At 37.9% G+C, this 17,325-nt stretch overlaps 1 protein-coding gene across 2 annotated transcripts in view; it reads right to left on the bottom strand.

Annotated features, from left to right (window-relative positions):
* Window positions 1-17,325, bottom strand: part of pde3a (phosphodiesterase 3A, cGMP-inhibited) — an 86,515-nt gene that overhangs the window by 10,511 nt on the left and 58,679 nt on the right. For both annotated transcript variants that reach the window (XM_046873326.1, XM_046873327.1), the window contains 8 exons: window positions 17,110-17,171; window positions 16,807-16,978; window positions 14,422-14,495; window positions 10,258-10,439; window positions 5,501-5,638; window positions 3,743-3,854; window positions 3,356-3,463; window positions 726-925 (listed from right to left, as the gene is read on the bottom strand). In XM_046873326.1, coding sequence (XP_046729282.1) covers window positions 726-925; window positions 3,356-3,463; window positions 3,743-3,854; window positions 5,501-5,638; window positions 10,258-10,439; window positions 14,422-14,495; window positions 16,807-16,978; window positions 17,110-17,171 — 1,048 coding nt within the window. The remainder of the gene's footprint in view (window positions 1-725; window positions 926-3,355; window positions 3,464-3,742; window positions 3,855-5,500; window positions 5,639-10,257; window positions 10,440-14,421; window positions 14,496-16,806; window positions 16,979-17,109; window positions 17,172-17,325) is intronic.

Here is a 17,325-nt window from a genome sequence, read left to right as displayed (position 1 = left end):
CATCAGCACCGCTGGACACCGAAAGTCATCCGGTTTAAACAACCAGTGCCAGAAATACCCAAAAGTCCAAATACCAAACATGTGTTAAATGATAAATAAATCAACACCACATTCAAAAAAGAAACTCAGATTGCAAAACAAACAGCAGTCTACAAATATGTAGGAGGGGAGCGGTAGCTTAGTGAATAAGGCATTTGGACACTTTGGATTTAAAGGTCATGAGTTCAAGTCCCAGCCACACCAAGATGCCACCTAAACTCATAGCTGCTCAGCTGCATGAATGAGATAAATGTAAGTCCCTCTGGATAACGGCTTCTGGCAAATGCCATAAATGTAAACTACACTTCTCAAAACCAACTAACATTTTCACATTTGCTTGATTTATAATCACACACACTGAGCCTTAATCTTTGAGTATTATTATTCTGGTTTTGACTTTTGTTGTGCATTTCATTTGTGATTTTGGTTTTTCACAGGTATTGATGTACTATCACCTGAGCCGTGCCTGTCTATGAACACCCCAATCTTCATTTGCATCCAGCTTCCATTTCATGACAGTTAAATACAGTTTTGCAATTTTAATACACAAAATAAATTCACACAGATAGATAGATAGATAGATAGATAGATAGATAGATAGATAGATAGATAGATAGATAGATAGATAGATAGATAGATAGATAGATAGATAGATGTATCTATTAACATTCAATAAGGAGTTCTACCTGTGGAGCACTGGTGGCCACCAGGAAGGCATTGGTTCTGCCAGGATGGTCATAATCATGCATGGCAGCTGCTACATACAATGCCATTAACTCTAAGCCAGGAATAAGCCCTGACAGACAGCCATAGCCATCCTCCATTTGTGGGTAGGTCTTAGAGAACAAATAATCCATATTACCATGACTGATCCCACTGACAGCATCTACACAAATAAGGAGAAAGAAAATGCTGTTAAAAGGTAAGGCTAGGAATAAGCCACTCATACACACAATCGGCCTCAGTTATCCATCTGAATCCTAAATCCCTTTTATAAGTGCTACAACACTCTTTCTTTGGGACAGGGCAACAAGATGCTGGAAAAATAAGTGTTACCAAAGTAAAACAGCTAAAGGAACATTTTTCGACTAATTAGAGCAACTGACAAGTAAGTAACCGATATGCCAAAAATAATTATCTACAAATTTGTAAACAATTTCAGAACGTTTCTCAATTAAATTGAAAAGACTTATTCGTCATTAAAAGATTCTGAGAATCTGGAGAAATCTCTGTGCATAAGGGGCAAAGGCAAAACTCTATATTAAATACCAGTGATAATCTGGTCTTCAGGTGGCCGGCATTAAAACCAGTCATGATTCTCTTATAGAAATCAATGCACGGGCACAGAAACACCTCCAGAAACACTCTCTGTGCACACAGTTCACTGTGTCATCCACAAATGCAGGTTAAAGCTAAATCATGCAAAGAAATAGCCACATGTGAACATCCAGAAACAGCACCATCTTCTCTGGGTCAAAACTAATTTAAAATGAATTGAGGTGAAGTGAAAAATTATTCTGTGGTCAGACAAAGTGGTCAGACAAAATTCTGTGTTCTCCAAAATAAAGCGGAAATGTACTATCAGACTTCTCAGTTCAGCAAACTAGCATCTCTGATGGTATAGGGAGCATTATTGCCAGTGGAATGGGTAGCAATGAAAAGTATATACTGGTTTTAGAGCAACACATGCTTTAATCTATACATCTTTTTTCAGGAAGGCCTTGTATATTTCAGCAAGACAATGCTAAACTGCATACTATATCTATTACAACAGCATGTCTTTGTAGCAGAATATTCTCAGTGCTGAACTGGCCTACCTGCAGTCCTAACCTTTTACTAGTTAAAAACATTTGGTGCATCATGAAACAAAAAATATGCCACACAGTGGTATTCATGGCCCTGTTCCAACCTTTTCTTTTTTTTTTTTTTTTTACATTTTGTGGCCATAAATTCACAATTACCCAATTTATTCTTTAAAAATATATACATTTCCTCTGAATAAACATATGATATGATTTATATGTTCTACTGTAAATAAAATCATTGCAGACTTTTTATACAAAAAAGTTGTATAGGACAAATTAGGTAAGATTTGATAAGATGTTGCTACAGTCACACTGAAAGAGGTGTAACTATTTGTTAAGCTGTCAATCCGTCATAACATGGCTAAGTCTGATTATGTAGTTCTGACAGATGCTGCATTGTTTTAATGTTTAATGTAAATGTTTCATATTTTCTTTTCTTATAACAATGCCAAGAATCTGTTTGGAAAATGGTTTTCAGGAAAGGCAATGGGAGATGTCTGTTTGCACAAATGGCTGTTTGCACAGTTCTGTTAAACCAAAAGTTTACATCCAGACAAATACATGTAAAGTATATTTATTTGGTTTGCATATGGACAATCCTTTCTGCACAACCTACTGTACTGGTCGGCGCTACTTTGTTACTGTTTTCCCTGTCTCATGTTGACTCTTTTTTTTAAGGTCCCCCCTCCCCCCTTTTTTGCACTTAATGTGCACTTTGTGTGGTTAGTTTAAAGCTATGTGTAGTTCTGTGTTCCTTTTGTTAATTCATGTTGTTTGCTGTAGCACATTGGTTCAGGGAAACCTTGTTTCTTTTCACTGTGTACTGCACTGTATACGGTTGAAATGACAATAAAGCCTACTTGACTTGACTTGACTTGAAATGGAGATGGGAACAGGGGTTACTAACTTACTAAAAGGAGCCCCTCAGTGTTTTTATTGTTTATAGTTTGCCCCATCCACCCTACATGTAAAATACATCAAGCTTGCTGCTGCATTTCATAGCAAAGATTTGTGAGGAGGGTGCAAGTCCCTTCCAGTAACTGTACTTAACAGTAATGTACTTCACTGCTCTTTATGTTCAAAACATTGTAAGGGTTGAAAAACTACAGAAATTATGTATCCTACTATATGAACCATTGTGATATGATTGCTAGAATTTTAAGTTAATGAAGATGAATTAATAGCATTTTGGCTTTTTTAATATGCAGTATGTAGTACAAATGTGCCACTATGAAGTACAAAGGGCTTGTCACTGGGGTAGCCCCCTTAAAAGAACAAACTTATAGCACAGATAATGGTTATATTAAATGCCCCGGTGACAAATATTTGTAAATCAAGCATAAACATTTTGGTCAGTTTACATGGGAAATATTTACACAAAAATACAATTAAAGTGGTGCAATATTTTTATACATGTTATTAAAACATGGACAGTTGATCTTTCTGTACAGTGGAACCTTGTCTTAAAATGACATGAACAAATCATGATAAAGTATACATTTTTGTCTTACCTGAGTCACTGACTGAGTTGTGAGCCAGCAAAGGTAAGCCTGGCACAGGCTGTGTGGTAAGATACCAGACAGCATGGAGAACATCGGTAGCATGAATCCTGTTGTGATCTGTAGTGAAAGAGAGATGCAATACTGAACCAATTTACCCGTGGGCAATACATTGGCTAAGAAAAGAAAAAGCAATTCTTGCAAAAGCAGAAAAATTATTTATGAACAAGTGTTTATAAAACGTTTAAAGCTTTCTGAATACTATAAATATAAACAGAAGGTATTTTAGTTCTGCTCCACTTTGATAATATTATTAATGATAATATTATAATAAAATATAATCATCCTTGTTTATAGATAATTCTATATAATAATTATTTCATTCTCTCCCTTACTTACATGGAATGTCCCTGTAACCATTCTCCAAAGCATGGAAGTAATTCATAAATTTCTTCACTGGAATCTTGAAGGATTCAAAGAGACCAGTATCTTCAAACAGTCTGTAAGACATCTAAAGCATCCAGTTGGAGATTAGACTTCAACAGATAATATATTTTTTATATATAAACAGAAAAGGATAAACAGATGTGATTTTGATGCTAAAAGTTTCTAATAAAGAAGACTGAACATGTATGGAGAGCATTGAGATAACATTATACCCTTAACAGAAATAATGAAACAAAATGTAATTTTTATATCAATGATAATTAATTCCAAGAATTAATTATTTTCCAACTCTTAAAAATTTATTTACTAAGATGTACTGTACAATAGCACAACAGAGCATGTATGGCCTTGTGTACTATTATCAGTGGCATTGCCCCACCATGCTGGTGTTTGTGTATCGGGAAAGCAACTTTTTTTTTTTTTTTTACACTATGTAAACTAGTACAGTAATAATAGCATAGTAATAACAATATTTAACAGTTGGTATCATTATGTCAATTAAGTTTAACTTTTACTATGTTGTTATATAATGACATTTTGTCAGCTTTGTATCAGACAATCATAGCAATTTTCCAGCCAAGAATCTCAGTTTGAATTACTCACAATGCAAATAATCAATATCTGGCTGCATTTCCACAAGTTTAAAATCTAATGCATTAACAATCATAATTAAAAAACTGAAAATAATTAAAATTATTTAAATCTGAATTCTGAATGAACTGAAATCTGAATTCATATTTAAACTCTGCAACCTTGACTCATGAGAAATTAGCAGCATCACTGTTTATAAGCTGTAACTCCTACAAAGCTAACTTTAGGATCATAAAAACTGAGTAAAAATTTTGTTTTGGGCTTGCACCTTTTTGTTTAATATTTAGATTATAAATAATAGCTTTGTGGTATTAAACATTACGCACTAATGGTCAGACAACAGAATGACATCAAAGACAGATCATTAAAACCCAATAAAGAAGAATTAGTTTTTTTATGCTGTTTCTCCATCTTTGAACATGTAAAGGGTCTTGCTTGGAGGAGTTTGTGTTGAGCTAATTTATGAGCTGCTCAGGAGCACCTAGGTTCCACAACTCCTACTGACTGTATAAGACTGTGGAAAGGACATTTCTCATAAATACACACTCTGATGCTAATAATATTTCTCACTTTCCTGTGTTTGTAATGTTTTAATGTTTTTTAATTACACTCTTTTGGTTTTTCCTCACGGTTTTTTCCTCATACCATCTCTGGAATTTTCCTTGCCACATTCCCTCCAGGCTTGCTCATCGGGGATACATATGACATCAAGAATACACATACATTTAAATATATGTAAATTTTGCTTTACAATTTTTACATTGTGTGAAAACTGCTTTGTGACAATGTCCATTGAGAAAATGCTATGGATAAAAATTTTATTAAATTGAATTAAGCTATATTTCTGATATTCTTATATTATTTCTATCCAAAAAACATAGTAATAATTAATAATTAATAATAAAAAATAATTAAATTTATCTTCTCATATGTCCTTGCCAATGATTATTTAGAGCCATTGTTTGGCAAAAGCCAAATATTTTTTAAGATCAATGTGCTTATTACATGTATTGCTTTTAGATATTTTCCTTTGTAAGTGTAAAGATTTAGACTTAATATGATGAACATTGTCTTTCCCACTTGAAATGGCAACATGCCTCTACTGTTCCATTTTCTCACCTGGCTCAGAATGCAACCACACTTTCCATTAGTTTTCTCCACCAGGCTGAATATTGGGAAGTTCCAATTGTTGATCTGACTCATTAGGGGCTCCAGGCTTTCCATCACCAGTGGTTCAGGGGCTAGAATAGGCTTGTTCTGAAAAGGGAAGATTAATCATTTATTACTCTTACAATAGTCATAAACAATAAGTACAAAAATATTTGGTTTATTGCCAAAAAATATCAAATGTGTTTCAAATATGATCATCATCCTATTTACACACACACACACACACACACACACACACACACACACACACACACACACACACCTGCATGTTTCTTTTGTTTACATGCAATAAAATAAAAATATTTGACATTGAATGACTGGCAAAAAGTTCTGTGAAAGATTCATTTTTTTCATATATTTTTGGCTTTTGCAGAAGACCCTTTGTAAGACAGAGAAAACAGGAGAGAAGATGTTAGCAAACTGTCTCACCCCCACAGTCAAACATGGAGGTGGAAGCTTAAAAGTTTGGGGTTTTGGAGCAGGGAAGGTTGTATAGGTTGTAAGGTTATATATTCCAAGTGAAAGAAATCCTGAACCAACATGGCTTCCATTCCATACTTCAAAATTCCACCAGAACTGGTCCTAATTGAAACTTCACTTCACCATACCATACACTTCATCAGACAATGACCCAAAAACATATGTCCAAGCTCTGTAAGAGTTATTTAGAAAACAGGCATCTATCTATTAATCTCGCTCTCTCTCTCTCTCTCTCTCTCTCTCTCTCTCTCTCTCTCTCTTTACCTGATGCACAGCATGAGGACTCAACTTCTTTGATTGACCCTTAGGAGGGGTCTGTATATAAGAGAATTGTACTCAAAGCAACAGATTTTAACTGCTCTAATACTAGATACACAAATTTGTATGGTCAGGTCAAGCAGACAAAAACATGAACATCATGAATAGAACATGTGGCTTTGCATGTTTACATGACATACAGCTATTCCTCTTCAGGAACTCAAGCTGCGTCAACAACGCTTTGGGAACACTCTGAATCACATGTGTAATTAGTCCAATGTTCCAATGCTCCATAGTCACTGGCGGGGTGACCGGAAGACTGGATGATCAGGATGCTATGAAATACACATGGAGTGAAACTAGTGCTAGCTTTTGTTTGTTCATAAAGTGCTCTATGTGTGTATGTGTCTATGGTAAGTGGTAAATGTGGGAATAAAAAGAAAAAAAAGAGAGAATGAAAGCAAGCATGAAGACTAAGCACTCTTTCTGGCTGTTCTTTTTGCTCCAGCTATATCACAGAGGGATACACATAGCCTATGTGTTGCTTGCTTGGGAGTGGAGCTTGCTAGGTCGGTTCTCGTGGGAACCGAATGCGCAGATTGCGATTGCATGTCTTTGCAAATTTCTGTCCTAGAGAGCACTCTTTGAGGAGGGCTGGCCCCGCTTTGGACATACCCCCTTGGTGAGTCCTTTTCAAGAAGCTGTTAGAGGTGGTGACCCGAGCTGTGGGCAAGCTTGGTATAGATTTACCAGCCGATCAACAGAAAGCTTGCCTGTCCAGTAAGCTCGGCGAGTGCTTTCTGCAACCCGTGTCACTGCCTCCCTGCCTCCAAGTCTACGCCGTATTCGGCTCGCCTTTTCAGTTCTAAGGTGTCACTAATAGAGTTGGACTGAAAGAGTGTAGACGCTGGTTAGCTATCTTTCCCCGAGTGCTGCGTCATCCCTAAAAACCCTGGAGCTGCCCACCAAGCCCTTTCGAACTACTGCAGTGCTGGTGGACAAGGCTAATGCCTCAGCATGTCAAGCCGCAGGCTGCACTGCAGGCCTATCAGGCTGACCTGCTATGGGTGCTAGACGTGGGAGACACGTCAGGTGGTCAGGAAATCCGAAAGCTCTGCTGTGTGACAAACCTAGCTCTCAGGGCAACTAAAGAGTATGCTAGGGCCATTGGCCGGTCCATAGCCACCCTTGTGTCTACTAAAAGGCACCAAGGACCATGCTTCTGGACGCCCCACTGGTGCCAACTGGCCTATTTGGGCGACACAGTTATTGCGGGCGTCACCAAGTTTCAGAAGGCCAAAAAGCAGTCGCTGACATTCCAGCAGTATTTCCCACATCTGCAGGCTGCTGGGCGGGTGCAGCCCCAACCACAACCCAACACCTTCGGGCATCGAGAGATGCAAAGGCAGAGTTTGACAACTCGCACTCCCCCTTGCTCGGCCAAAAAGTCCTGATACAGGAGCATCTAGGGACCCACTGGAAGGGGGCGCTGTGCACTTTAGTATACGCCCTCAAGGAGCTGGTTTGTAAACCGTACTTTCAGTGCTTCAGGGCACAGCCAGCTCCAGCGAATGCTCTTCGGGTTTCCGCCCAATACCGTAGTGGAATTGGAGGGTTCCCAAAGTCAATGGGGAAGAGCCCATCTAAGGTGGCAGCTTCTTCCAGACCTCAAGGGTCATCATGTGTTGGTCCAAAATATCAACGACCAGGGGGGTCTGCAATCTCGCCTCCTGTATAAGCTGGAATTCATTCAAGAACAGTTCACCAAAGGGTTGGCTCCATCCACCTTGAAGGTTTACATGTCCACCATTGCATGCTGTAATGCCCCTCTTGCAGGGCAGTCGCTGGGTAAGAACCCATTGGTAACGTGTTTCTCCTTGGTACCTGAAGCCTCCGGTACAATATAGAGTGCCTGCGTGGGACTTGGCTATTGTCTTGAAGACCATGTCGACCCTGCCCTCCCTTTGAGCCATTGACCAAGGTGCTTTTAGGTACCTCACAGTCAAGCTTATGTTCCTCTTGACCATCTTCTCATCACCAGTGCGAGCAGAGATGCAGATGCTCCGCAGATGGATTGGGGATGCTATTTCATCATATTATGAGTCCTCTCTCCCCGCTCCTTTGAGGGTCAGAAGTCACTCAACTCTGGAGTTTCCCTCCAAGACATCTGCAACATGCGGGCTGTCCACACAGCTGACCTTCATCAGGTTTTATAGCCTTGAACTTAGTGCCACTCCTGGTCCCTCTGTCCTTCAATGCCCATCCACACTAGGCAGGGAATGTTCAGTCTGCCATTATTGGACCCTCATTCACAAAGCGTTTTTGACACAGCTAGAGTTCCTGAAGGGCCCCCTCTCCATAACTCCATGCCACACTGCCTCCATCTCTGCAGGTCTTTCTTCCCTTTTTCAGAAGCTAGTGCTGGTTTCACTCCATGTGCTCTTATAGCTACTATCTGGTCGTGACATCACCCCGCCAGTGACGCCACGCTTTTCATTGGACTGACAACACGGAACCGTTCTTAACTGTTTCTTCCCTTTTTCAGAAGCTAGCGCTGGTTTCACTCCATGTGCTCTTATAGCTACTATCTGGTCGTGACATCACCCCGCCAGTGACGCCACGCTTTTCATTGGACTGACAACATGGAAGCGTTCTTAAAGTGTTGTTGACGCAGCGTCTCGTTCCCTCAGGTAACCATAGTTACATAGGTAACCTGGGGATGTTATCACTTAGGATATTTTTATTTTAAAGCTTTATTTCTATAGTATTGTCTCTTGAGAAGATATATTAAAATGGTTGCTGAAATGTGACGGGTGTACATGAGATACTGTATATACATGCATTTGTGTAGCATCTGCATAGGGTGAATAAAAATATTGCATCCCAACAAAATTTTTGACATTTTAGATAGACTATTAAAAGTAACTGTAAAAATGTACATAATAACAAATATGAAATTCCTGTTAAAAACCTGAAGTCTGGAACCAATGGATATCACCAAATGCTTGGTTTCTTTCCAGGTGCCAGTTCTTTACTGTTGCATAGTCTTTCTGCTTTCAGTTTTGTCTTCAATAAATAAAAAGCAGCTTAAAAAGGTTGAGGTCAAGTGACAGACTCAGCCATTTAAGAACATTTTATTTCTTGAGGGATGATCATTGTCTCGCTGCACTGTGAAACACTGTCATAGCATATTTGCAGCAGCTTACTAAATTAACTCTACATTTCAGATTATATCCTATTAATCTTGTCTGCAGTCACACCAATAAACACCAATGACCCAGTTGCACTGGAAGCTGTACATGCCTATGCAATCACACAGCCTCTATGTTTTATCTGATGCTGTGAGATGGATTGCATCAAGAACCCTTCCATTCCTTCTCCATGCTCTTTTATGTAACTCTATATTTACCTTCTTGAAGGTGTTTCCTGATATAAACTTAAAACATCTAGTCTGACTATGACAATGAAACATCTATTTTCTTTAGCGTGTTTTTGATTTGGCTAGATGTCGTAGGGGGATTTTTCATCACCAAGGAATGAATTCTGTATCCACTTATACTGTTTTCTGTGATCTTCTAGGTCTTTTGGTGTTGCTGCGCTTGTGTGTTCCTTCTAGTTAAGAATCTATAAAATCTATATTTTTCAGTTTCAGCTCTTTCTCCGAAAGGTATGAAAAAATATTTCCAGCATAATAATGGCATCCTTTATTTGCATTGACATCCCTTTGATCTTTATAATAAAAGTTTTATTAAACTAAATGCAAATCCAACACTTAAAACTCCAGACATTTAAATCTCCTTAATTTGTCATTAAATTGGCCATAAAATTGTGAAAATAAATGGTTAAATCCATTTTGTTGAACTAAAGATGAAAGTGTGCATTGTTGTGGTGGTAGGCACAGAGGAAAAACTGTACCTGATTGTGAGTATATACAAGGTAGACAAGGTACAAGGTAGTACAAAAGTCACCTCTGGTGGTAGGAGGGGGTGTAAGAGAAGTCTCTTCGCTTGCAATGTCCTGCAATGGTCTTGCACGTTGTAGAGCTGTTTTTGAGCGTCTCGATCCTCCTCAATCTGTGCCAAATCGCTGCTGTCACTGTGATTTGTTTCATATGTACTGTCACAGTCAGGGGACACCAGAGCTGGATCATCTGATTAATAACCACACCAAGAAAAATGACTGTCAGGGGACACCAGAGCTGGATCATATTAATAATAACTCCACCAAGAAAAATGACTGTTTATTTTAGTTCAGACCAGTGTAACAAACAGAGGTACAAGTACTTAATCTCATCATCCTTTTTTCCCCCAAATTATATTCAGCTAAATCAACTAAAATATAATAACATCTTTTTCTGAAGAAAAGGAATATAAAATGCTACTTGGTTGCGTTGAGCAGTTAAGCAGGTGAAAGGCTAAAGGCTTGGTTAACTGTTACAATTTTAATATGCAATACTGTATCTAGAACTGGTAGCTAGTCAGTTGCTATGAAAACCCAGCTGGTTACTAGTGTGCTGCTAGCTGGCGGTTATGGGGACCAAGGTGTTGCTATTGTGTTTTTGTGCAGTTGAAATTTTAAACCTATGAACTGTCTCTAGTTGTCTAGCTGCCCTATTTGTCTTCAGCATGTAATACATACTAGTGAGTGTGGCAAAGCAGAAAGATGTAGTTATTCACAGACTTGCTCTATTTTTACAAATCAGTAATTAGTAAAATCAGAGTTAATATCACTTTTTACTTCGTAGTAAACGACATTAATTTGCTTTAAAATACTTGCTGTTTGCTGTAATGTACAGAATTGCAATATGCAGTGTCAAACAGAAGACTGTTTGCCTTATGATGACTTTCATTGAGTTCTTCCTGACACTGTCACCTTTCCTTGCTTAAGGATATATATTTACTTGTAGCTTGATCTGTCATGACTTATTCTTCTCAACACTCCCCTACCCGCATCTGCTGCCTGTGAGTGACTTTTTAGCACTGCTGGCCTCATTTTCAGTCTAAAAAGAGCTAGAATAAATTCCAAGAAATTTGAGAACCTGCTTTTATTGAACTTTAATAAAAATATTCCCCCTTTCTAAAACAGAGAAATGCATTAAATCACATTCAGCTCTGAATATTTGGTTTTATCTAAAATTACTGAAGACTAATGGTTTGTGGCATGATACTGTAATTCTATTTGTTAATTGAAAATACCTTTTTGAAAGATTGCTTTACTATTTTGCCTTTTTTCTGACCGCCATGTTTGATCTTTGTTTCATTCTGGCATGTTGAAGAGGATGTTGTGTTGATGCTGGTTAATGCAGTGTTGAGGTGTACAATTTGTAATTTTAGGAAATACCTCACAGATAAACTGTTTTTGGCTTTTCACCAACATGTGTCTTGATGTTGAGGACTACTACATATTTAAGCCTATGTTTAATTTAAATAAAATACAGAAGTACTGTTCAAATCAGAAACTCTAAACTTTAACTCATCATATTGGAACTTTTTTTATGTAATGGAGTTTTGTTTTTAGGTCCATGTTTTGCAGTATGGTATCTTTACTTTTACTTAAGTATGATTTTCAGGTCCTTGTTACACCTCTGCTGTGTTGTGACAATGTCTATTGTTAAAAATGCTTCAGAAATGCATAAACATTTTATTTAATTAAATATTGAACTTGTTTTGTAGAAATATCTTAAAGTTCAGCAGCACATTGCATTAAACTCAGGGTCAGTAAGTATAAAACTACACAGATTAACATATCCTCAGTGCCAGACAAATTCTTAGAAATACTTAAGCTTAGGAATACTTTATCCTTTTACAAAAAGGTTTAAAGATGTATTAGACTATTGAGTTCAGAAAGCTGAGAAAGTTCTCAGAACTGAGACAAAATCATGCACCCACTAGTTTCTGCAATAGTAATGATGTGCTGAAATTAATGTTTTTTTATTGATCGGAAATCAGAAAATTGAGACAGTATGATAGAAGACTGTACATAAACAGTTGATTAGTTCTAACACAGTCATTAGCATTAGATGCTTAGTTTTCAGAAGTGATGAGTCACTGCTACATGTGTTAGTGGCTTTACCAGAGTGACTGATCACAGAAGTATTTGATGTGTAAGATTTAATACATTCAGTTGTTATATTTTGAAATAATACACAACTCATTTGTTTGTGGGGGTTTTTTTTTTATCACAGACATAACCAAAGAATCAGTCACATGAGCCACTCCATAACTAAATATGGGGTTTTGGTAGCCATTAGAGAAATTAACTAGGTAACATGATGACCTTGGCACCTGAGGCAAAATCCATAACTAATGCTGTACTCTATGCTCTTCATGTTGTGGAACATGCATTTCTTTTTGCAATAAGTTTATTAGGGTTTTAAAAAATAAATTAATTCTTATACTAACTCACTACCCAAGGATTTGAAGCCAAGAAAAAAACAGGTTTTTGATGCCCTTTAAGAATGCACCATGTCAAACACTAATCATTAATAACATTAAACTGTATTGGTTAATATAGGTGCAGTCATGTCCTGGGACACATCATCCAAGCAACAGCAAACTGTTGGTGGTCATTTTGTTTACACACTGAGCATGTATCTCTCTGCTGAATGTAATAGGCCTGATGAACAGCTTCAGGAGTATTAGCTTGAGATCCTACATAATTAATATGTAGACTATAAGACTTACTTACTTACTGGCCACAGGGCATGTGCTCAGCGTTCTCCTTCATTTTCTCTACAATGGTGTTTAGATTTAAGGTGCTTAAACTCTCATTATTTACTGTACATACTGTGTATAATAGCCTTCGTTTTGCACTCTCCATATAATGTTGCACATGTGTAAATAAGCTTTTCATAAACACTGTATACTATATCTCCTTCAATGCACTTTCCATGATCATTGTACTCATTGTATATAATTGCCTTTCACTGTACTGTTTGTTTACATTTTTTTTTTGTTATTTTTAGAGGACAATAAATCTGTATGGCAATAAAGTTTAATCTAATCCAATCTAATCTAATTAATTATGCAGTGGCTAGCTTTATCAGCAGTGATTATGAAACGCCCTACAGCACCTGGTGGAGTGTTGTGCCAAAACAATCTGGCCCCAATATACATAAAAACGTATTGTGGACTTCTGATGAGCCAAGAAGAGTCATGCACACACCTCTATTAAAAAAATCATAATAATCATAAAAAACTTGAACAAGGAGTTTTATATGATTGGACTTATTTGCATAATTTTTATAGTTTAAGTGATTTATATATTTTTAAAGTTATATTTTTTTATTTTTTTATTTTATTTTGAAATAACATAATATTTATTGTTATTTGAATTTCTTGTCTGATGCTAAGTGCATTACATTTTCTTGTAGGAGCATCTCATATACATTATATATTTCACCCAAAAAGACAATTCACCACTGTGCCACAAGAGGGAACTCTCTCATCATCACTGTTTACACGCTGTTCATACTGTAGTGACATTACAAAGTCTTACCACTTGAAAACATTTCTGTGCTTTTGTTTACTGCATTGACAGTATGTATCATGTATCTGGTTTTCTATCTATCTATCTATCTATCTATCTATCTATCTATCTATCTATCTATCTATCTATCTATCTATCTATCTATCTATCTATCTATCTTGTATTTAGTTGTTATAAATGTTAAATGATCAATAAAAAATTATGTACCATATGTGTGCTATATGAATATCTTGTCCTTGTTTAATCATTACTGAGTAACATCCCTTTAAATAACTTACATTAGTCATTAGATAACATTAACTTAACACCAATGTGTCATGTGTATTTCATGTTCATCTCTAACAAAGTATGTACAGTTCTATGTATGTTTCTCAAGAAACAAGAATAATGTTTTTACATAAATCTGTAAATTATTTTATATTTACAACTCAAATGAAATACAATTCGAATATAAGGGCAGATGTCTGTATATTCTCTACACAATACAACAAAACAAGTACCCTTACCAGACATACTGACAACCTCATACATGAGATATTAAATAATTGATTTTATTGTAACTGCAATTGTACCTAACAATTTAAAGCATATGTACAGTAATAATGCAGAAGGTAATTTTAAAAAGCTTTAAAATGACCTTTTACCTGATAGCTGTGTTTGGTCAGCTTTGTCTGGAGAATCCTGTCCATGCCACATATTGCTATATGGCCTTCCACAGCTAATAAGAGAGCATAGGAGATAAATATGTGGGTTGTAAAAAGAAAAAGAAGAATTAAAGCAAATACAAAACCAAGCATGTTTGATTATATATTGTGATCTCTTAATAAATGATTAATGAAAGCTGGCATGTTATATTTTGCACAATATCTTCAGACAGCTGGCTAACTGATCCTAAATCCTCTCTGGCTAACTGTTCCTGAATCCTCTCTGGCTAACTGATCCTATATCCTCTCTGGCTAACTGATCCTAAATCCTCTCTGGCTAACTGATCCTATATCCTCTCTGGCTAACTGATCCTAAATCCTCTCTGGCTAACTGATCCTGAATTCTCTCTGGCTAACTGATCCTCAATCCTCTTTGGCTAACTGATCCTGAATCCTCTCTGGCTAACTGATCCTGAATCCTCTCTGGCTTACTGATCCTGAATCCTCTCTGGTTGACTGATCCTGAATCCTCTCTGGCTAACTGATCCTAAATCCTCTCTGGCTAACTGATCCTGAATCCTCTCTGGCTAACTGATCCTGAATCCTCTCTGGCTAACTGATCCTGAATCCTCTCTGGCTAACTGATCCTGAATCCTTTCTGGCTTACTAATGCTGAATCCTCTCTGGCTAACTGATCCTGAATCCTCTCTGGCTAACTGATCCTGAATCCTTTCTGGCTTACTAATTCTGAATCCTCTCTGGCTAACTGATCCTATATCCTCTCTGGCTAACTGTTCCTGAATCCTCTCTGGCTAACTGATCCTATATCCTCTCTGGCTAACTGATCCTAAATCCTCTCTGGCTAACTGATCCTATATCCTCTCTGGCTAACTGATCCTAAATCCTTTCTGGCTAACTGATCCTGAATTCTCTCTGGCTAACTGATCCTCAATCCTCTTTGGCTAACTGATCCTGAATCCTCTCTGGCTAACTGATCCTGAATCCTCTCTGGCTTACTGATCCTGAATCCTCTCTGGTTGACTGATCCTGAATCCTCTCTGGTTGACTGATCCTGAATCCTCTCTGGCTAACTGATCCTAAATCGTCTCTGGCTAACTGATCCTGAATCCTCTCTGGCTAACTGATCCTGAATCCTCTCTGGCTAACTGATCCTGAATCCTCTCTGGCTAACTGATCCTGAATCCTTTCTGGCTTACTAATTCTGAATCCTCTCTGGCTAACTGATCCTGAATCCTCTCTGGCTAACTGATCCTGAATCCTTTCTGGCTTACTAATTCTGAATCCTCTCTGGCTAACTGATCCTGAATCCTCTGGCTAACTGATCCTGAATCCTTTCTGGCTTACTAATTCTGAATCCTCTCTGGCTAACTGATCCTGAATCCTCTCTGGCTAACTGATCCTGAATCCTTTCTGGCTTACTAATTCTGAATCATCTCTGGCTAACTGATCCTTAATCCTCTCTGGCTAACTGATCCTGAATCCTTTCTGGCTTACTAATTCTGAATCCTCTCTGGCTAACTGATCCTGAATCCTCTCTGGCTAACTGATCCTGAATCCTTTCTGGCTTACTAATTCTGAATCCTCTCTGGCTAACTGATCCTGAATCCTCTCTGGCTAACTGATCCTGAATCCTTTCTGGCTTACTAATTCTGAATCATCTCTGGCTAACTGATCCTAAATCCTCTCTGGCTAACTGATCCTGAATCCTTTCTGGCTTACTAATTCTGAATCCTCTCTGGCTAACTGATCCTGAATCCTCTCTGGCTAACTGATTCTGAATCCTCTCTGGCTAACTGAACCTAAATCCTTTCTGGCTCACGGATGCTGAATCCTCTCTGGCTTACTGATTCTGAATCCTCTCTGGCTAACTGAACCTAAATCCTCTCTGGCTCACGGATGCTGAATCCTCTCTGGCTTACTGATTCTGAATCCTCTCTGGCTAACTGATTCTGAATCCTCTCTGGCTTACTGATCCTTGAACCCTGTCTGGCTAACTGATCCTTAAATCCTCTCTGGCTTACTGATCCTTGAACCCTGTCTGGCTAACTGATCCTCAAATCCTCTCTGGCTAACTGATCCTCGAATCCTCTCTGGCTAACTGATTAGGCAATTAGGCATTGCCACAGCTCATTAGGTCTACTATATAAATGTACACAACTGACAGAACAGTTCCTTTGTTCCCAAGATACATTATAGGTCAAGGGCACTATAGCACTGATACCTTGAAACAAACCCAGGCACACACAGCACAACACATAATATACACAAACAAGAAAGAAAGAAAGAAAATATTTTTATTTTGTAACATATAGTTAATGTAGTAAATGAAGCAGTTCTCAGACTGGAATGTCCTGGTGATCATACCTGCTACAGAGTAAGGGGAGAGTCCAGTGTGAAGTTCTGGAACTGGGCGAGTTGCAGGTTAAGGCTCGGTGAAAGGCCCCTTGTGGGAGGCAATTGCTCTGCAGGGCCACAGAATCAGGCGGGTCCACTGAGGGCCCCTTATTGGTGTGGCTGTTTACAGAGTTTCCCTGGACTAGAGGAGAGTGGAAAGGTGAGGCTACAGGTGAGTTGCTAAAGGGATGGTTACCTACTAATCAAATAAACACTTTCTTAATTATAATGCTTGCGACCACACACACATGCATACACATATACATTAGTTACCTTGCCTGACTTTGTTGTAGAGGTAGTTGGGGGCTGAGGTGATGTGGGAGACAGACATGGACCTGCAATCAGAGACACTGAGTAACACACATGACTATACTACCAAATAACACAAAATCAAGACTGGCATCAACAGATGCACACATACAATGCCTGTCAAAAGTTTGGAAACACCAAATCTTTAATCATATTTGAATGACAAATGCATGTTCCTTT

The sequence above is a fragment of the Silurus meridionalis genome, chromosome 18 (genome assembly GCF_014805685.1).
Source record: "Silurus meridionalis isolate SWU-2019-XX chromosome 18, ASM1480568v1, whole genome shotgun sequence".
Lineage (NCBI taxonomy): Eukaryota > Metazoa > Chordata > Actinopteri > Siluriformes > Siluridae > Silurus > Silurus meridionalis.
This window is presented reverse-complemented; position numbering and strand designations above follow the sequence as displayed.